Here is a 22,216-nt window from a genome sequence, read left to right as displayed (position 1 = left end):
ATGACAAAGGTTCTAAATAGAACCATATCTTACTAAAGAACTCTTTTTTTTTGCTGAAATGGTTCTTTGTCTTGGCAAAAGCGTTCTTTAATTCCCGCCTTTTTTATTTAAATTTTGTCAGTTATTTTCAAGCTGCCTCCTGATTATTTTAACCTGTAAAAGCCCTGAATCATCAGTCCTGCAGAACTGCCTGCAGACTAACATCACAAGCAGGTAAGAGAGTAAAATAATCATCATTTACTGTTAAAAACATTTTGAAAATTGAAGTTTTGTGTGTTCTTATTGTAATTTATTTATTTTATAACAGGTAAACGTTATACTGTAAGCTTCATTCCTTTTAAAGCAGGTAAGCTTCATACTGTTTTAAATGATAGGAGACTCTGCTTTAACAATGACTTCGGATAATGATTTGTTAAAGTGTTCAAAAGCATATACATGTATATTTTACATTAAGTTTATTAAACTAATTATGAAAAGAATGTGGTACAACATGTGTTTAGTTTTTTTATTGATATTTCAGAGTTTTTATATTTGAGGTAATCTTGCTGGGAGTGAAGGCAGTGCATATGATCGCTTGATATGAGACACACATACTGTATTTAAAGGTGATGTATGCATGTTACTTTCAATCCTGGCATTAAAATAATAATATTTACTGTTTAAACATTTTGCAAAATTGAGGTTTTGCGTGTTTTTGATGTACTTTATTTATTTTATAACAGGTCAACATACTGTAAGCTTCATTCCCTTTAAAGCAGGTAATCTTCATATTGTTTTAAATGATATATTTCAGGGACTCTGCTTTAACAATGACTTAGGATAATGATTTGTTATAGTGTTTGTTATAAAGCATATACATGTATATTTTACATTAAGTTTATTAAACTAATTATGAAAAGAATGTGGTACAACATGTGTTTAGTTTTTTTTATTGATATTTCAGAGTTTTCATATGCGAGGTAATCTTGCTTATGCTGGGAGTGAAGGCAGTGCGTATGGCCGCTTGATATGAAAGACACATCCTGTTTTTAAAGGTGATGTATGCATGTTACTTTCAATGCTGGCATTAAAATAATAGTTATTTACTGTTTAAACATTTTGGAGATTATGTGTGTGATCTTGTGGCACATTTACTTGTGATAACAGAATTATTTTTGTCTATCTGTTGTAGGTGGATCATGAGTGAAGCTCTGGAGGTCTGCCATTGGCTTGATAACAGTGGTTTATGTGAATTGAGTGAATTCAATTTATAAATAAATCTTTCACCAAGCATTCACGTATTTACTTACAAAACGGGTATCTTGAGCAGAATCATATTAAAACTGTCAAATCATGTATTACATACAGTATGTAAGCAAACTCCAGGCTAATATTAACTTGTTTTGTCTCCATGTCTTATCCTTTCTCCCATCTCCAACAGATCCAAATCTTGTTCAGCCTGATGCTCAACCTTGTATGATGATGACCACAGCCAGGTGATGGAGATCTGTGTTATTCACAGCCTGCGTCTCAAGATCAACATGACAATAGCAGACCATTTCTTATCTTACTCTTATCTGACTAAATGTTCAGCATCATTGCAACAAAACAAAGAACATTGGATGGAGTATTGGAGTATTGGATGATCCCGTAAAGAAAATAATATGGACTTTTTTGGTGAGATTCTACAAAGATTGACACAATCCTATTGACTTTTATTTTTACAGTTAATAATGCATTATAAACATCCCATTCATTTGTATTCTGTCATCGATCTGTTTGTGCTAAAGTGTTTACATCTGAATGTAATGTCAATAATATGTTAATATTCAGGATTTATTATCATTTGCATGTTTTGATGTTGATGTCATGATTTTATTGATTTCATGTAATTGTTGTCTATTTAAAATGATTTTAATTGCCAAATTTTATTGTTAATTTATTTAATATTGAAGCTGTTATTTAACATCCATATCTTATTTGAGTAGTGATTTGTTATATTTGCATAATAATTAATATATTTATTCTGATTGTGATTTTAATGCACATATTTATTATTGTATGACACCTCATGTAATGAAAAAGTGAAAATAAAAGTATGTTCTGATGTCTTGCAATTCTGTTTTTAAACTTTTAAACCTTATAAAGTGCTATAAATAAGAAAAAACAAATAAAAAAATAATCCTCCTGACTGCTGATAAATAAAAGGGTTCTTTATAGCACCACTGAGGTTCTATTTAGCACTTTTTCAAGGCAAGGTTCTATATAGAACCATCTAAAAAAGGGTTCTATATAGTACCAGAAAGGGTGCTGCTATTGTTACAAGCTGAAGAACCCTTATTTGGTACTATATAGAACCATTTTTCTTAAGAGTGTACTGTAAGCGCGTCTGAAATGATTTCATTTTTATTCATCTCAATGGACCTAAAAAACTGTATTTCTGAATGATCTAAAGTCACGGGGATTAAGTGGATTTGAAGCAAAAGTATTAGATGAACGTAAAGTATGTGTCAAGAGCATTCGGTTACAATCATTATCTCATTTGAACTCTTCACATATTTGTGAATCTTTTGAACTTAAAACTATGGTCTAAAGGCTAATGCTTAATGTGTTACCTTCACTATCCAATTTAACTCAACCATCAAAAATATCTAAAAGGTTAGTTTATAAGAGGAAATTAATACATATGTATAATTTTTGTTTGCCTACAAAATGAATAAAAAACATTCCAGGATAGTGGCAGAGACAGAGGGGTGTCTGTGTTGGCAACCTGAAATCTGACTGGCCAAACCGGGTGCCACCCTAAATTTAGTATGCTACTTTTACTCCATGTGTTTATTTTGAGATGCGACAGCGCAGCACATTGTTAAAAACAAATATAAAGAGAATATTAGCATACATTGCTAATAAAACATGATTTCAGTGTAGGCAGGAAGTGTGTGTAGTAATTGTCTTTCTGTGGACTGAATAAAGTCTAAAATTGGCTTTCTTATTGCACTGTTTTTACAAAAAAACGCAACGGCGTGTTTTTTTATTCTTGAAGTGATTTTTATAGGCTACTGTATGATTGTTAGTTGGACTTTACAGTTGCCTTGAACTTGATAAAGCGGCACGCATCTTTCTTATTGATAGCGTGCGTGCACAGTTACAGCTTAAATGAGTTCATGTTCGTGTCTTTTTGGCTTAAACAGACAAATCCTCATATGTCAAAATAGCTGTCTTAGGGACCAGTCACACCAAACGTGTTTATGGCAGTTGCAGGCGTCTTTTTTGAATGATATTCTATGGCAGTGGTCTCAAACTCCCGGCCCGCGGGCCATTTGCGGCCCGCCCTCCCCCTCTCTGCGGCCCGCGGCACCTTTCCAACAATATAACATAATCTGGGCCGCAGAAAGATTTTTATTTACTTTGTTTCATATTCGTTTCATTTTTAATTTAAAGGGTTCATTCACATCTCGCGTCTAACAACGCGTGTTAAAACGAGTCAAGGCATTTTTTACTTTCTAAAGTGCTCGGGAGCGGAAGTTGCGCTCCGTGGCGTGGCCTCACCCGTTGCTACGCAACCATGAGCCGCACGCGCTCCGTGATTGCGAGGATAGCAGAATGCGTGATCGGACTTTAGTTCCTCATCTGAACCTCGCGTCAATAATATCATGCAATCAGTTAATCTGGTCGGGACTTTGCAGTGTTTGTCCAGAGAGGATTTGTTACTTCCGGGTGGATATCAGCTGTTACTCGGAGAAGAGCCGCTGTGGGGTTCACACAAGCGTGCCGCACAAGCCCTGAAAAGTGAAACCAAAACGTCTTGATCGCCCCCCAGTGACTGGTCCCAGTATAGGTCATAAAGCCCGCCTCCCCATGTTATTCAATGGGACTTGAGACCAACTAAAAAAATTAATTACACTTCAATTATCTTTTTTCCAAAGCTGGTTTCTGTCATTTACTGTAGTTTTTATCGCGCTGATGTAAAATGATGTAAGTGTTTGTTTTTAAAATAGGTTTGTGTTTAGTTAGTTATTTAATGATATAAAAACGGTGGTGTCACGTCATGATTGACAGCTGTGATATCGTGTGATATGCGCATTCTACGAGAGCGAGGGCGGGGTTTTGACTTCGCCTTCCCTTCCTGCTCACTACTGCGCAGGACTGGTCCCGAAATCGCTATTGCGCAGACTCAAGACCCAAGATGTCAGCGCCATATCGGGACACTTGCGGCTTCACTTTCACCAATGGAAGAGATCGAACAGGCGTCCTCCATCTTTTTTACAGTCTATGGGTTCACATCAACAAGTCACCTTCTGGAGACATCGCATATATGAGGCAGAGCCGTAGATGTAATCCAACACATAAACTACAGTTAAGAAAAAGAGCCATCAAAGTGCCCAGGTTAAGAAAAGAGAAAAGATGAGGAGGAACATACAGAGGATAAAAGTATGTACTGCTATTATGAAGTATAATATATTATTATGTAGCTTACTATGCAATTACACAGAGCAGTATTATAATTTTTTTCTGTTTATTAGCTTATGTAACATTGACTACCCATTTAAAAGTTTTAGAATCACTTTCACTTATTCATATTTTTCCACATATAATAGCAAATTCATTAAAACTGTGGAATAACAAAGATGGAACATAATAAAGTCAATATTATGACTGAAAACAATCCAAAATAAATCAAAACACAAACACTTACTGATGGTAATTTTTTATAATAGTTTATAAATGTATAAAGAAATTGTATTTGTTAGTTTAGTGCAAGGTTTTAATAGGCCTTAGTTATTAAAGAGAAGGTTAAGAAATGATTTACTTATATGAAATGTAAATTTAAAAGATAAAAACCACTGCTATTATTATACATTATATAATAGAATTTAAACAGTACATTTACAGAAATATTGTACTTTTTTTAACCTTAAAATATCCCTGCGGCCCTCCGATGAAATGTCAATTTCAGAAATGGCCCCAAGCCAATTTGAGTTTGAGACCCCTGTTCTATGGGTAGTGAGCGTATGCGCGCTGTTTATGCGTGCCGAACGCCTTGTGGTTTTTGCCGCCGGTCGCAGCACACGTTTTTGAAGGAGCGCTGAGAGTGGAAAAGCAGGCGACATCATTCGCATCTTTCCATTGTTCAATTGAGGGGAGAGGCGGGCCTTACGTTGTGGTGAGGGAAGTTTACAGTTGCTTTGAAGAACCGGACACCACTCGCTTAATCTCTGCGTGTTTGTGCACCTCTCATCCTCAAACAAGGTCAGAGCAAGCGTCCTCTTTTTAAAGTTTCTGCTAATATGACACTTAACAGCAAAAGAGCGCTCACGCTTCAATATTTGATTGACAAGACAGCTGAATCGGTGGTTGTGCCTTTAAAGTGCATTTGGTGTGATTGGCCCCTTAGAGAGTATCATAGTAAACAACTGGTTACAGTATGTCAAATAAACATTTTATTGCATTCTGTCTTATAATAAGCCTAACCTGTTGAAGTCTCTGTCATTAAATTTATTTAAATAACAAAAGAAGAAGAGAAAATCATTCACTGCTTCTGACTGACCCCGGATTTCCACCAACTGCAGAGCGGCTGCAGATCGGCTCCGCTGCGTTACTGCTCCGCACTCTGCCATCCACCAATACCCACCAGTTCCGTATTTGTTGCAGAGCGGCTGCGTGCTGAAATGACGAGGACCCACGAGGTCTCGCAAATTCACATGATGATCGCATGATATCTAGTTTTGTCTCCGCCCATTAGGACGTTAAATTATGACGTTTTGCTGGACCAGCCCAGATCACAACATGAGATCTCGCGAATTCAGGTATGATCACGCGATATAGTCATGGCTCCGCCCTGCGGAGCTGTCCGGCATCCGTCAAAAATAGAAGCTCTGCGTATTTGTTCCGGAGGGCTGCGGATGGCCGGAGCTGTGACGTATTCGGAATGCAGTCAGTGGAAATACACACATTGACTTGAATGGAAACCGATTGACTCCGCCGCCGTTCCGCAGTCGGTGGAAATCTGGGATGAGTAACTGCTGTAACTTCGTAAAAAAAGATTATTCCATATTTACTTTGAAATAAATTACTTTTTTCCAAAAATCCTTTGTTCTCTGCTATTTGAAGTATGTTTAAGGTTTATCAATTACTGCAGTTAATATGAGATATAATATAATAATAACTTTGTTTCTTTAACAGACAGTAAAACAGATGTGAGAACTAGACAAGTTTAAAATTCACTCTTTCATTATTTTTAGATCTAGTAATGCATGCAGTAAGGAATATTTATCTAATGTGGGTTAATGTGAAGTAGGCCTAATCAGTGAATATGAGATTCATTCATGCTGTTTTGATACATGGTTACACATTGTTTTCTTTCATGGACTATGGACCCCCTAAAGTACCCCTGGCCACTCCCTGACCACCCCATTTAAAAGGGACATATCATCTGACTTTTTCCATGTTTAAGTGCTATAATTGGGTCCCCGGTGCTTGTATCAACCTAGAAAAATGTGAAAAAGTCAAACCTAGTAATTCCCTGCAAGCATGTAAAAATAGGTCATTAGAATTTGGCTCTCCTTGTGATGTCAGAAGGGGATAAAACCGCCCCTTAATCCCACTATAGAACCATGACACTGCCATTTAGTGCAGAGATCAGCTCATTTGCATTTAAAAGGACACACCCAAAATGGCATATTTTTGCTCACACCCACAAAGTGGCAATTTTAACATGTTATAATAAATTATCTATATGGTATTTTGAGCTAGAATTTCACATATATACTCTGGGGACATCAAAGATTTATTTGACATCTTAAAAAAGTCTTGTGAAATGTCCCCTTTAAAAAATTGTAGAGCTAAATAAAAAATGATTTAGCACTCTTAAAAAAGGTACATGAATATACAAAACTTTTGACTGGAGCAGTATCTTTTCAAGAACGTACCCGTTTGTACTTTAGAGGTACATACTGGTATCTCAAAGGTACATTTCTATACCTAAATGGTATTAGGACCTTTTTAAAGGTACCATCCCAGTGACAGCTTTCGTACCTTTATTATTTTTGCAGAGTGTAAATCCTAGACAATAAAGAAATCATAAGCACATTACACTCATTTTATCTAATGCTTTTAAAATGTAAAACTTAACTGACAGCATGTGTAGCATTTCCTGCAATTCAATAAGTGATTAATCATACTGTCAAAATAAGCACAAGCTTTTTGGCACAGTTTCGAAACCAAACCAAAACCAAATAGCTGTATTGATATTGAATTATGCAGTCACCCTTTTAAAGGGTTTAAAGAGTAGAAAAAAACATCTGCCTCTTTCTGTCAGAATTTGCAGTGCACAGTTTTGATCTTTAGCAGTGTTTGTTTATATGCATGAATCTGTAATTCTACCCATGTTCACCAGCGTTTCCTTTACGAAATCTCTCTTTCTGCACCTGACAACCTGAATTAATTAATTTTGCTTGCTTCCCACTCTGATTTTTTTCTTCCAGCCTCATGCTTACAAATTCAATTTTTGCCTGTTTGTAAAGTAATTTATCTAGGCTGTTTTGCAAGCTGCAACTTTATCGATTGCTTTCTGTCACAGGTATTGGGGTCACGTGACCTCCGTGAAACCGGAAACACTTTCTTGTGTGAGTGCATGAGAAAAGTGTGTGTGCGCAAGTGACAATTAAAGAGATATGAAATCGACCCCAGAAAGAGGAAAATCAGTGTTGGACATTATTTTTTATGCTTTAAAGGTGGCATATCATGAGCCTTTTTTCATGTTTAAGTGCTAAAATTGGGTCCCCAGTGCTTTTATCAACCTAGAAAATGTGAAAAAGGGCAACCCTGTAACTTAGTTTTGGTAAACCAATCTCCACAAGCATGTGCAAATATAGGTCATTAAAATTTGGCTCCCCTTGTGATATCAGAAGGGGATAATACCGCCCCTTAATCTGCACTATCCAACCACAGCACTGCCATTTAGCGCAGAGATCAGCTCATTTGCATTTAAAAGGACGCACCAAAAAACTGCTAATTTTTGCTCACACCTACAAAGTCGCAATTTGAACATGTTATAATAAATTATCTATATGATTTTTTGAGCTAGAACTTCACATATATATTTGAAGAGTTTTGTTGCAAAACGAGATAACCACCGTTTTTTTAATTGTTCAGAAATCTCGTTTTTTGGTTGTGCATTCCAATTAATTTCAATGCAACTGCAGTTGGTTTGTTTTGATTAAAACCTTCATAACTTGAAAAATACAGCTAAGTAGCACCATAAAACAAAAATAATAACATGATAACATAATAATAAACATGTTTTGACAAAAATGTAAAAAAATGGATTTATCTCGTTTTGCAACGAAACTCTTCATTTATTTGCCCCCTAAAAAGTCTTGTGAAATGTCCCCTTTAAACAGAATGTTAAAATTTTTAAGCACCCATGTAGGACAGCGCAAAATACAGACGTTATTGTAATATAGCAGATGTGCATGACTGAATGACTTTAATTAGGTTGGGTACAGTCAAAATTTTAATAGAGAAACTGTCACATGATTGTTAGTGTGTGTTCATACATGTGAAAGATGATCAATGAACAGGAAATATGTAAAACGTATGTTTGTTACATACTTTTCAATTCTTATAAAGAGTTTAGATGCAAAACCTGCCAACTGCGTCTGGCATGATTTCTTGTTAATTGGCATTTTTTTATCAGACTCTTAATGGTTTCTGCCTAAAAACCAGCATTACTGAATAGCCTGAGGTCGGATTAAGCGTATTTAATGCAGAAGTATTTGATGAATCTATAGTATGCATCAAAAGCATTCGGTTTCAATCATTATCTCTTTGTTCACAGAGGTGGCATTGTTAGCAGCTTTTGCATCTGAACTCTTTATATGTTTTAATAAAGTTATAATTGTGCAAACATCTTATCAGATCGCATATTGTATATAGCATGATGTAGAAAGTGACTGCATATTGCATTATTCTTTAATATCGTGCCACCCCAACTGGTGCATTGTAAAGGTTGTCACCAAAATGTAAGTAACCATAAAATTCCATATTTATTCTCGATTTAAGTGACTTGTATGTTTGTATATTAAAACACATTTAACATTTAATGAGTTAAATATGAACCAAAATATTTGTAACACTTTACAGTTAGGTTGCATTTCGTCGCTTCCCGATGAAACTCACGTATGTCCAAAATGGTTACTTTTCAGGAGATGAAAAAAACACCGTATTTCAAAAGCAGTTGAATGTAGCGTTGTCATACTTGGTACGGCATGTTTACATGTAACCATATACTTGCCAGTGTAATGATATAATCCACATTTGACCAAAATTGAATTTAAATGGACATACTTGCATATTTTACAGCTACAGTGGTCGATACGCGTTCTTCCGATCATTAATTAGAATGGCCAAGTCGCGTTTCATATTGACAGATGAATACGCTCAGTTTATTAAATAGCCTACGTCTTAGTTTATTAAAGCGTAACTAAACCCCTGGTCAGAGCCTGACTCCACCCACTGGCAATATTTGAAAAATGCAAGAAAAGTGGGCGGATCCCAACGGAGATAGAGGGGACGAACTAAGCTTGTACCAAGTGTGTGGTGAGATCGTAACAAGGGCGTGGTGAGCCTGAACCTGCTTACGTCACGACATATTTTTTGGACCCAACATCCAATAGGAAAATTCAACTGCAGTAGCCACCGTTCAACCTGAAGAGGGCAGCACTCAGACGTTTTTACACCATATATTGTAGCATTGAAACACTTTATATCCAAATTTCAAAAAACTTACTAAAATCAATGAACAGCACTAATAAAGCATCATTCTTACAGATCATTAACTAAAAAAGTTGGTTTAGGGTTTAGATACTCTATACGCTTAGTTTCTTTAATATTAATTATACATTTATTAAATGTCTCTTGCAAACTATAAAGGGTCAATGAATCAATACACTAACATGGTAATGCTAGACAGATACTTTGTTTGCACATCCTACCGCATGTCACTCATAGATATACGTCTGGCGTCACAGGGGAAACGTTTACCTCGATGAAGGAAAGCCATTGTCTCACCAGGCTGTGTTTATTCGGCTATCCAGTGCTGAGCTTCAATGAAACTTCACAAGACCGTCGAGATGCTTACATAGGGAGGGAGATACGCGGCGTGATTGACAGCTTAGACACCAAATGGATATACGTGAAAATCAGATGACATGATTTCACAACTTTTCATTGGCCATTTAGATATGTGAAGCATACTGTATACGGAAATGAACCTGGACATTCAATCCATTGAAAAATCTAAAAATCTGCAAAATGGACATACATGGTTTTCATCGGACAGCGACGATTTGCTATAATAAGTTAATGATTTAGCTAACATGAACTAACAATAAAAAAATGTATTCATCTTAGCTAATTTTAGCTTTTACTAATGTTAACAGAAAATTATTTTAAAGTATACCCAAACCATTACGTTTCTGCGTGGAAACTTTAAAATCATGGAAATAATATCAGGAACAAAGTGAATTTAAAGCACATGATGAAAATTGTTTCTTTCCGCCCCTCTGCCACTGTGATCTACACCACTCAAGGTTTTTGTTTTGTTTTTGAATCAACAATTTTAAGCTGTGATTGAGCTCTGAACACTCGATCTGAGGGTCTGATTGCAGTGGTGACCTTTAACCCCTGAGAACCACAACAGAGTATTCTGCTGCTCTATTCATATTTTAGCACTGTAAGATTGACAGTCAGCAATTGCTATTAAATAGAGCGGCGTGTTGGAGAATAGTTTTGTGCAAATCATTCTATGTTGCCAGATTAAACCGTTTTTGATTGCTCACAATGAACAGCAATGCTGCATTAATAAAAGCCATTTGTCAAGACAGTGATCATTTGGAGATAATATTAAGATGCGTTCAGATAGTCCCTGGTTTACGATAATTTTGTGTTCGTGCCTGTGGATGAGACGCAATTCACCGTCTCCCTCAGCTGAAATGGAAAAGACAAATGTTCTCCTGTTTGTAGAGCACAAGAAGCATCTGTTTGTTCCTCATTTTGTCATTTTAATTGTCCTCTGCTCTGCTTCCCAGTGCAATGAGAGAATATTGACTCAATTAAAAGGCTGTTGTTCAGCTTCTAGTATTTTTTTAAAGGGATAGCTGACCCAAAAACGAACAATTGTGTAATTATTTACTCGTGCGCTCGTATCTTTTCAAACCCATGTGACTTTCTTTTCATGTGGCACAGAGAGAGATGTTTAGGAAGAATGATGTCAGATGTAAATAAATGTTTTTATGGTTTATTCATTTTATTGTCTGCGATACAATTTTCTCTTTATTTCAGTAGGGAAGTTCTTGAAAATTATCAAAATTTTGAAAGCAAATTATGAGAAGTCGACAGCACTGCAAGCTGGCTTTTCAGCCTCTCTGGTGTTAATGACATAATTACAGCCCCTCATGGCCCATCAGAAGTTCATGAAGAGGTGAATGTTGGGATTGAGCAATTGTCTGTCACTTCCTTCCCGCTGCTAATGCAAGACATCCAATCTCCCCCAACCAAACTGGAAAACACTCCAGGCTTTATACATGGATGCTGTTATATACAAGATGCAATCTGTTAGCCTCCCTCACCGAGACAATGTTTTCTTCTGCGCACATGATCGTTCGTAAATAAAATTCTGAATATTTCAGTCGGTGAGACGTCAATTATTCATTCTGTCTCTTTTGGTCTTTTTTTATCATTTCTTTTACAGGAGAATACGTGGTGATGACAACGTATTTCCATTTGAAAAGGAAAATTGGCTATTTTGTGATCCAGACGTATCTCCCCTGCATAATGACCGTCATCCTATCACAGGTGTCCTTCTGGCTGAATCGCGAGTCCGTGCCGGCACGCACAGTCTTTGGTGAGGGTTTTTTCCCTTTTTGTTTATTGATGTGCACATGCACTCTGCAAATAATCCAGCACACAATGCTGTTTAAATGATGAGGCTACATTAAACCATGCCGCTGTGCCTTGTACATTTGTAGAAATGCGTTTTTAGGTTTTTGTATTGTTTTCATCTATTATTACAAAACAACAGGAAGCATTCAGTAAATGAGAGCACCAGGGATTTGTGTTTTGCACCAAAGTTTACAGGGTTCATATAAACTTTGGGAAATGCTTGATGGTTTCAAGGTTAAAAAATGTGCTTAAATTTTAAATATATATCTCTTTGAAGATGATTGCTTATTGTTGAATGTATAGTTTTATAAATTACAAAGATTCTTATGTCTTTGGTTTTCTTATTGCACTTTGTAGTACAATGCTTAAATTTGAACTTGCTTTTAACATTTACAAAGTGACAGAGGTTAAAGGTTATTCACCTGTTTAGCATTTCTGTAACTTTCTGTAGGAGTTTAACAACCTTATACATGCTTTAAATGGAAATTATTCATTCTGAAGGGAACAAAAAAGAGACACTTTCTAAAAATAAAAATTACTTTGAAATGACTACATTTACTACGTAAAAATGTTTGAATATATAGATAAATGCATGGGGTATGAAAGTAGCTTTGGCAACTAGTATGCATGTTTAAAGGGGTCATGAAGTTTGTATTAAAGGTGCAATGTGGGACTTTTAGTGGCATCTAGCAGTAAGACTGTGTATTGCAACCAATGGCTCAGCTTTTAGGTCACCCCTCCCTTTCGAAAAGCATAGTGAAGCTATGTTGTTTCAGACAATGACGTGTTTGTCCTCTGGTGGCTACTGTAGCTTAAAGCATTTTTTTGATCATATTAACTGAAACCGACACTATGCTGCGATAGAACAACATAAATTAGACTGTTTAAGAAAATTAACGCACTTCTACCACCACCTAGAGCTTGTTATTAGGTAGGCAACAATCCTCCGCTCCCGGTTCATCTGGTCCAATCAGCGCAGGGCTGTGTAAAATCTTCCTGTCAGTTCATGCACACACCACAGATCCACCCTTCCCCTTCGCGCGCTTTACAATAGGCTTGTTCGCCATTATGTGGCGCCTCAAAAACCGACAGCCAGATGAGGTCCAAGTACCGTGAGAGCGAGACGAAATTCAACTTCGTACGATTTCTCTAACTGTTCTCGTGGTACTTTGACGTCATCTGGCTGTCGGTTTTTGCGGCACCGTATGAAGTCGAACAAGCCTATACTGGGCGCTGTAGCATTGGCAGAAGGGTCATGAACCGGCTCTCGTGTAGGTACTTTGAAAGTACTGTATAAGCGCTTAATTTCACACATTTTACAAACCTGTCCAACCCGTGGGTGAGCACGGTCACTGAACAGCCCTACAGCTGGACAGTGATGGATTTTGTTTTGAAACTGTGTAAGTATCACAGGATTGACTTGTAATTACCTCAGCCACCAAGCAAGTACCTAATTAATTACAGATTAGTTGGACCCAAACTTGTAATGAGATAAAGTCGTGGAAAGTAATTCCGACGGGCCTCTTGCGGGATAGAAAGAGAAAGATAAACCCGAGTGTATCGGACCTGAAACACCCCCCCTCACACACACACACACACACACACGCCTGGCTTTTCACATCAAATTTGAAATAAGGAGATTATTAGCTTATTGAGCTTCTTGTGTTATGTCTGGCTTCGTCTGCTAGGCCTGAGCATCAGGTGCAATGCAGGGCTCATCCTGCCAGCATTACTGTTGAAGATGTTACTGTTGATGATGCGAAGATTTCAGCTGTCTGCTCTGGAATGAAATGAAAGTCTGACCTTATTGACAACATCGGCTGATAGAGTGCGGCAAGGTTTCCCGCGCCGCTTCTCACCGCTGCCGAGTCTTCAACACCATGGCGGAAGAAATCTACTTCATATTTTAAATTTGAAGGATGGAAATAAAGCGACTCGACAGAATCCAGTAGGAAATACCTGCAGTGCAGGTTTGAGGTCATTCAAGATGAAAACGTAAAAGTTGTTTTTTGGTTCTAATTACGTTTTCTTATTCTGCTCGCTTTGCTGACCTGAGAAAGCTTATATGTTAATTGTCATTTTGCTCATTATCTGTTTTATGCACTATGAATTTCTTGCTATTCTTTTTAATGAGAAACTTCACATTGAACACGGTTTCTTCATTTGGGAACAACTGTGACATTTGTTAGAATGTCACGTTATATAAATATTTGAGTTGTCCTTCACTTAAAGTTTTAATGTCAGAGCCACCAAGCTAGCTAGTTATCTCTGTATCTAAACAGCATTATAGGGACTTTCCAATGGAGTATCATTACACCTTCTTATAAGACAGGTTTTACTTTATTAACACGTGTATCTTTTTCAGAGAAGACATGCATCCCAGACAACCTGATCTCATGAATTTCCGTGTTATAGTCACAGAATATTTTGCTCATTTATCCGTGTCATTGTCACGGATCTCCATTTTTACAGCATTTTTCTTTTCCGTGTCAGTTTCATGTATTGATTACTCAGTTGTTTTTCCTATTTTCTTACCATTTTCTGACATCCTAACACAAACCCAACTCTAACCCTAACGTCAGGTGACAACTGTTTTAAAACCCTAAAAAAAATAGTATAAACCAATAGTTAAAGTGACATCCTAACCCAAACCCACGCGACAATGGTTTAAAAATAGGAAAAACAATTAAGTAACCAATACCTAAAACTGACACTGAAAAGAAAGTCTTTGGTGTGGACACGGAAAAATGCGGGGATCCGTGACAATGACATGGATAAATGAGCAAAATATTCCGCGACTATACCACAGAACTTTGTGAGATCATGTTGATCCCAGAAGACATTGCAGCAGGTTCCTAATACAATTTAGGAATACGTTTATATTGGCTTGTTGAAGTATTGCATCATTAGCTTATTGGAATCAATAGCAAGTCCTGAGACATTTCGTGTGAGGATTGCTGTTTGTGTTTGGCTACCAATTCGGTTAGGATTCAGCTTTAGAAAGCAGGCACTTTAGACAGCAAAGTATTACTGTAGCTCACTAGATATTAAAACAGAGTCTTCTGCAGACTCTTCATCCTTCAGATTGCCCCATCAGTCACCTTCCAAAATCCTTACTGTTTCTACAGCTTGTATTTACCGTCAGTAAATATTGAATTATACCTTTCTCTTCTTCTACTTCTTCTGCCTTTGGCACCATCGTACACCTCCAGTCCTCTCTTTTATTCCTTGTTCTTCATAATTCTACGCTTAGCTTTCTTTATTGTTTTTTAACTGGAGCTAACTCTATATTTTTTAAAGCTAATGCCAAAGCATGCAGCGCAGCTCACTCAGGTGTGCAGTGATATTTCATCCTCAACCCCTTATTTTTCGCTGACCGCCCTCTCCATTATCCATTGCACTCCCACAGCCTTCAATGCACACTCGGTAGAATTAGTGTTCAGCCTACGCAGTCTTAGATATTTACTCATAGTTCAATACTTAGTTTGCTAAAGCAAGCATTATTATTGCTGTTTTTAATACTATAGGGATTGTTTTGACACATAACTGTTTGTACCGCAAATGTTAAATTGTGCAGCTTATTGAGTAGAGGTGTACTGATACGTTTTATATGACAGATGATTTCTTTATTTTCATTTATTTATTTATTCCTGATTAAGTTATGCATTTTTCTGATGCTTTTATCCACAGTACATTACAATGCATTACAAGGTAAACATTTTTATCAGTATGCATGTTCCTTGAGTTCCAACCCATGATCTTTTGATATGATACAATAAATTGATGATAAATTATGCTGCTAAAGCAATGCTACCACTGGCCTATAGAGGAGCACATGGCAGATGAAAAATTTCAAAGATGAACCATAATAAAAAACGTATTAAACCATAACCATAACACTCAGAGCACAGTGACAACTGCATCACAACAACCTAGCAACCACCCACAACTCCTTAGCATTTTGACGGTGAATGTAGAACAACACCAGCACTCAGATTATGTTTAGTAAAAATGTATTTGGCACTTTGTGCTGTCTTATGCTGCATTCACACCAGCCGCGGCAGAGGCGTCAAGCACGAGTGATTTCAATGTTAAGTCAATGTGAAGATGCGTTGACGGAGGTCTCGCGGCGCGAATGAGGCGTTTTGCGCGGTGCGATAGACGCGATTCCGCCTCATTCACCAATCTAGTTCGCGCAAATGGCGTGAATTGAGCGTCTGCCGCGGTATGCGCGAATGGTGCTTTTTGTTCATTTTGCATTTCACGCGAATTTGCGTCTGACGCCCGAGTTGAAAAATTTGAACTTACAAATTTGAACTTGAAAATTGAACGCGGATTTTCGCGCCGCATTAACCAATCAGTAGCCCCGCCCGGAGTTACTCATTCAACATGGAGAAACGCTTGATATTGTCTGTGAGCAGTCACCCGGAGCTATACGACACAAGTTCTTATTTCTATAGAGACAGGAATAAAAAGGACCTCATTTGGAAGAGTGTCACTGAGGACATTGGGCAACCTGGTACAGTAAGTTGTAAATACACATTTCGCTTTTGAGTCACTTGACGTTTAACAACCCGCGGCATTCCCGCTAATTTGTTAACTATTTTCCCCCTATAATAAGGTGTCCAGTTACAAACCGGTAACTCTCTCGATGAATGCACGATCAACATCAGCCATCTTGCAAACAGACAACCGCATAGCACTTTCCCCTCCCACAAGAAGCGCATTTCGCCTCTGACGCGCATCAAATGCTTGCTTTTTCAGCGCGTTTACTTCGCTCTACACGCGCGAATGCATTCAAAATGTTCAAGTGGCAAACTAAAAGTGGTAGACACAATTTTGCCACTGCGTGTGAACCCACGCTTAGGGGGCGTGCACACCAAAGCTTTTACGCCCTCAGCAAGCACAGCGTTTTTCAAATAAGCCAGCAGCTAGCGTTTTTTTTTCGGCACTGAGCACAGAGAGTCGAACGAGATTCAACTTTGGGTGAAAATCTCGCTCATCAATGTCAGTTCTCACACGGCCGTCCAATCACAGTGGAGGAAAGGCGGGACAAATATCACAACAACCAACCGGCGCATGATCGTACAACGACTGATAAACAAAGCAGAAGTATCACAGCTACCAAAGCGCTCAGCTGAAAAAACAGCTGGCATTCAGTGACCTTCAGAAATTTTCAGCGACTTTTCAAAGCTTTGATGTGTACACCCCCAATACATCTTACATAATCTTATTGTTTGTTGTGCATATCTGTTTTTTAAGTTATTTTGGGGAAATTTTTGCCTTTATTTGATGGTAATGCCGCTACTATGCAAAGCAGAATAATTCAACAGACCGGAGTCAATTAATCCGCTTATACAACGGTTACCACACCATAAGACATTGTTCAGGTGTTTTATTTTAAGACATGCAAGTAGGACTAATTTCTTGCGCAACTCAAATAATGCACAAATGTGTCAGTCAACCAATCATGAATGAAGCATTCAACAGCCCTGTGGCATAACAGAATATAATGCATTAGTTTGAGGTTAAATAAGTGAAATTCATAACTAGGCAAAAGAGATCTGTGTATTAAGTGTATTCAAGTAGTTGGCTGTCAAATGTGTAATGTTTGCCTCCCCTGCATAGAGCCACAGTTTACACTTTTCTAGGAAATTATCCTAAAAATAGTTTTTTATATATAGTTTCCTATATCTATTAAACTGAGATTGGAGATAAACTGGGGAGTATTTAAGCTGTGTTTTAAAGTAAACACTTCTGAAGGACACAGCAAAGAGGCACATAACCAAAAACATGGAGACGTAATTTTCTTCCTTGTGTCGGTTGAAAGCTGTGACTGCGTTGAATGGTGCTGTAATTAGTATCATATCATATGTCATTTCATAAAGACAAGAGGGAGGTTGTATCCAACTGATTTCACATTACCCAAGTTGAGTCTCGAGTCTATAAACGTGACTAATCAGCGTTCACTCTCTGGGTAAGAATCGCATCATTAACCGGTCGCCGCTCTCATGCGAAGAAGTCCCACCAGGCGTCCTCTTAGAAACACCACTCCATCTCATGTGACTGTTTCTCTCAGTCCTTCTCTTTTCATATCCTTCCCTCCTGCTTACCTTGGCCAGAGAAGAGGAGTTGAAGAGTGTGTCATGGCAACCCCGAGTGTCTCCCGCCGGGAGAGTGTGCACACGGGCTAATCAGCGATCCGATGCCTGCCGTTGTTTGGAGTGCAAACACATGCCCAGGAGGAGCAGGTCTAGCTGATATGAAATATGACAGGAAGATGTCATCTGAGCTGGGAAGCCCACATAACTTAATGGAAAAAAAGAAAATGCCTTGGGGAAGCTTCTTGAATTTTATGCTTCAGTCTTCCTGGTTGCAATGACCATGCACTGTAGAAAAACAGTAGGTTTTATGGAAAAAAAAACATAATTGTAACAATATTTTAATCTTATATTGATTATGTATAATCCTGATAAATATTATAGAAATTTCCTCCATAAAATATGTGGTAATTCACACATTTTACTTACATTAAAAATTTTACATTTTATTTTATTCCCCCACATCATTACACCACCACCACCAGCCTGCACAGTGGTAACAAGGCATGATGGATCCATGTTCTCATTCTGTTTCCACCAAATTCTGACTCTACCATCTGAATGTCTCAACAGAAATCGAGACTCATCAGACCAGGCAACATTTTTACAGTCTTCAACTTTCCAATTTTGGTGAGCTCATGCAAATTGTAGCCTAGTTTTCCTATTTGTAGTGGAGATGAGTGGTACCCGGTGGGGTCTTCTGCTGTTGTAGTCCATCCGCCTCAAGGTTGTGCATGTTGTGGCTTCACAAATGCTTTGCTGCATACCTCGGTTGTAACGAGTGGTTATTTCAGTCAAAGTTGCTCTTCTATCAGCTTGAATCAGTCTAGCATCAACAAGCCATTTTCACCCACAGGACTGCTGCATACTGGATGTTTTTCACTTTTCACACCATTCTTTGTAAAGCCTAGAAATGGTTGTGCTTGAAAATCCCAGTAACTGAGCAAATTGTGAAATACTCAGACTGGCCCGTCTGGCACCAACAACCATGCCACGCTCAAAATTGCTTAAATCACCTTTCTTTCCCATTCTGACATTCAGTTTGGAGTTCAGGAGATTGTCTTGACCAGTACCACACCACTAAATGCATTTTAGGAACTGCCATGTGATTGGTTGATTAGATAATTGCATTAATGAGAAATTGAACAGGTGTTCCTAATAATAATACATGTTTTTTAGAGTGAATCAATTAACATGTTTTTACCGTAGCATTTTTACATAAAAATGTAAACAAGGATAAGATGTACGTTTTTTAACAAACGTGCATGTTCATAGGCGCGGTTTCTTATTCCACCGGTGGGTGCTTGTCACAACGTTAAACAATGCTGAGGTTACCTGGCAACAACAAATGCTCTGGAGCGCCCAAACGCTTTAACAAAAAAAGAAAACCAGCTTGGTCATGTTTTCTGCATGGTTTTAGATGCGAAATGTGAAGCAATTGAGGAAATGTGCTTGGCCATTTCGGTGAGTCGAGTCCCGGAGCATCCACGGGATCGGTGCCTGCGTATTTATTGTAGCACTTCCACCCGTGAAACGGAAAAATAAGTAACTTTTTTAAGATTTTGTTTCCAGCCGCTGAAAACCCGTTCTGATGTTGTACTGGTATCTTATATTAATACTTTTTCGCAACCTTGAGTGACCAAGAGAGAGAATATCTTGCCTCATTGTTCCGCCCCAACTCAGCTGCATCGACACAAACTTGAGGACATCTTGCTGGGTGAGATTGTACTTTATATTTTTCATAGTTTGTGACGTGCACTTGGTTTTGACATCCGACTATATGGTTGATCTAATCTGACAACAAAGAATAACATTTTGTTAAAATAATGACATAAGGGTTGCTACTATAGATTAAACTTAATTTTCAATATGCAAAACATAACTTAACATTTTTATTTTTCAGTCTCATATTACAAGGTTGCATTTGTTAACATTAGCAAATGCATTAGCTGACATGAAGCTACAATGAGCAATATCAGAATTTTTCAGAGTTTCTTACAATTTAATAATCATAGTTAATGCTAATGCATTTGCCCATGTTTAATGTTCATTGTGCATAAGCTAATGTTATTAAGGTATTAAAGGTCCAGTTCTTTCTGTGTTTTTGAAGCTTTGATTGTGTTTACAGTGCACAATATAACACGTGTTTATGTTTCAGTTGTAAAAAAACATAGTATTTGTATAGCGCTGTTTTCACTGTCCTCAAAACGGTCTGATTCTTGTTCTATGAAGTCCCTCCTTCAGAAATACGTATCGAGTTCTGATTGTGTAGTTTGTTTAGTGTGTTGTGATTCGACAACAGCTTAGCTTGCCGTTAGCTTAGCCGGCAACTGACATATTTCTGTGGGCGGAGCTTAGTCAAAAATTCTACTATTTACGTCATTAAATCGTAGAGGGCTGTTGGCTTTGAAAGGCAAATTCTGTTAAAGAAAATATATCGCCTGGCAGTGAACTTTGAGCTTTATCATTTTACAGGTATTATTTATGCTATTATAGCAACATTACACACTAAATAGGGTTTAAAATGGGATCAGGAAGAACGTGACCTTTAATAAATGCTGAAATTAACATTAACTAAGATTAATAAATGGGGTAGTATTGTTCATTGTTAGTTCATGTTAGCTAATGTATAAACTAATGTTAATAAATGCAACCTTATTGTAAAAATGTTACGGATTTACATTATGAATTAATTATAACCATATCTTCATGCGCTTCACCAATCAACAGAAAGAACATGAAATAAAACACTTTACAAGGACAGCATAATTGTATGCATATTACTAGTTGTCCGTAAATGAGCAATTGATTTGCAATAAATGTGAGAAATATTTAAAAAGGCAAGCCTTATCATTTAATATTTGCAAAGGAAATTCATTGTTTTTCAAGGTTCTCAGATGTCTCTCTGCTTGTCGACACTCAATATGGATATGTTGGTGGGCTCTAATCGAGAGCTACTAATGAGTTTCAGAGCGGACCCTTATTGATATTCTACAGAGCTTGCACAACAGTGTCTGCAAACGTGATAAGCAGCACATGGCTTAGGCCGCAGGCTAAACGCTGACGCGATGGAGCGGGCGGGTTGGTAGACAAGCCACGCAAAACGCAGTGTTTTCCAAAGTGCCTGGAGGTTGTGTACGCCACATCAAAACCTGTCTCCACTAAACACTAAACCAGCAGTTTTAGCTCAGCGACTTTCCCTCGAACTACTGCCTGTAGAGCTGACAGACATTTTTTCTTTACATGAAATGTTTATTTTACAGTCCTATAATGTTATGGGAAAACTCTTTTAGTTTCCAATGATGCCACATGAATTTTGATGCTCTCTATCTTGTGATCTAAATAGGCCAAAATCCGACTAATGTAAAAAAACAGAAACCTTAAAGAAACACAAGACAAATCAACACAATCTCATTGCAGTTTGTACTTATTTTATGAGGTGGCTAATTCGTAAGACCACATTTGTACGTTTTTGTACAATTTGCTTTTGCGCTTATTGAGTTGGGACAAATTCATACAAATTATCCAGCTTGTAAAATACGTACAAATTCCTGTGAGATCAGGGAGGACTAACTCAGATAATATCATGCCGAAAAAACATATATCTTTATAATATCCTTTGAAGAACCTTAAAGACTTTTACTTCTGTTTGACCTGGCCACTAAAATCATTGAAATGACTTCCAAAGAAAACTGTATTTCAAGACTGATAGATCTTCTGACAAACAGCACTTTGAGACTGATATTTAATCCATATGTTCTGGATGGCTGCCAGTTTCTCGGATCTCTCATGATGGCTCCGACCTGACATTTCACACAGATAATCCTATTTTGTCATTTTCATCATAACTCCACACAGCGTAATGCTCAGTTTCAGATTTCGTCGACACCACCAAGCATTATAGTCATCCGTCTCTGCAGAGACAATAGCAAGACATGTAACGTTCTTTCTAATGTCCCTCAAGCTTTTCACTCCATTTCCAGATGGAGATAAAGCCTAATGAAAAGTTTAATGAGAATCTTCTTTGCCATTTGACTTTTTGGCACTCTATCAGCTATAGATTTCAATTTAATTGTTCTCCACTGACGTTTATGGAACCAAGCGGCGCTCGCTATTCATTTGCAACAGCAGCGATTCTTAACAGCACATCATGTATTATATAACTGTGTTTTATGTGCACTTTTATTTTGATC

The 22,216-nt window shown here is 37.6% G+C and overlaps 1 protein-coding gene across 2 annotated transcripts in view; it reads left to right on the top strand.

Annotated features, from left to right (window-relative positions):
• Positions 1-22,216, top strand: part of gabra3 (gamma-aminobutyric acid type A receptor subunit alpha3) — a 253,492-nt gene that overhangs the window by 189,570 nt on the left and 41,706 nt on the right. For both annotated transcript variants that reach the window (XM_055179776.2, XM_055179775.2), the window contains one exon: positions 11,732-11,884. In XM_055179776.2, the coding sequence (XP_055035751.2) occupies positions 11,732-11,884 (153 nt within the window). The remainder of the gene's footprint in view (positions 1-11,731; positions 11,885-22,216) is intronic.

The sequence above is a fragment of the Misgurnus anguillicaudatus genome, chromosome 9, assembly GCF_027580225.2.
Source record: "Misgurnus anguillicaudatus chromosome 9, ASM2758022v2, whole genome shotgun sequence".
Taxonomy (NCBI): Eukaryota; Metazoa; Chordata; class Actinopteri; order Cypriniformes; family Cobitidae; genus Misgurnus; species Misgurnus anguillicaudatus.
The sequence above is the reverse complement of the archived record's forward strand: the minus strand, read 5'-3'. Positions and strand labels throughout refer to the sequence as shown.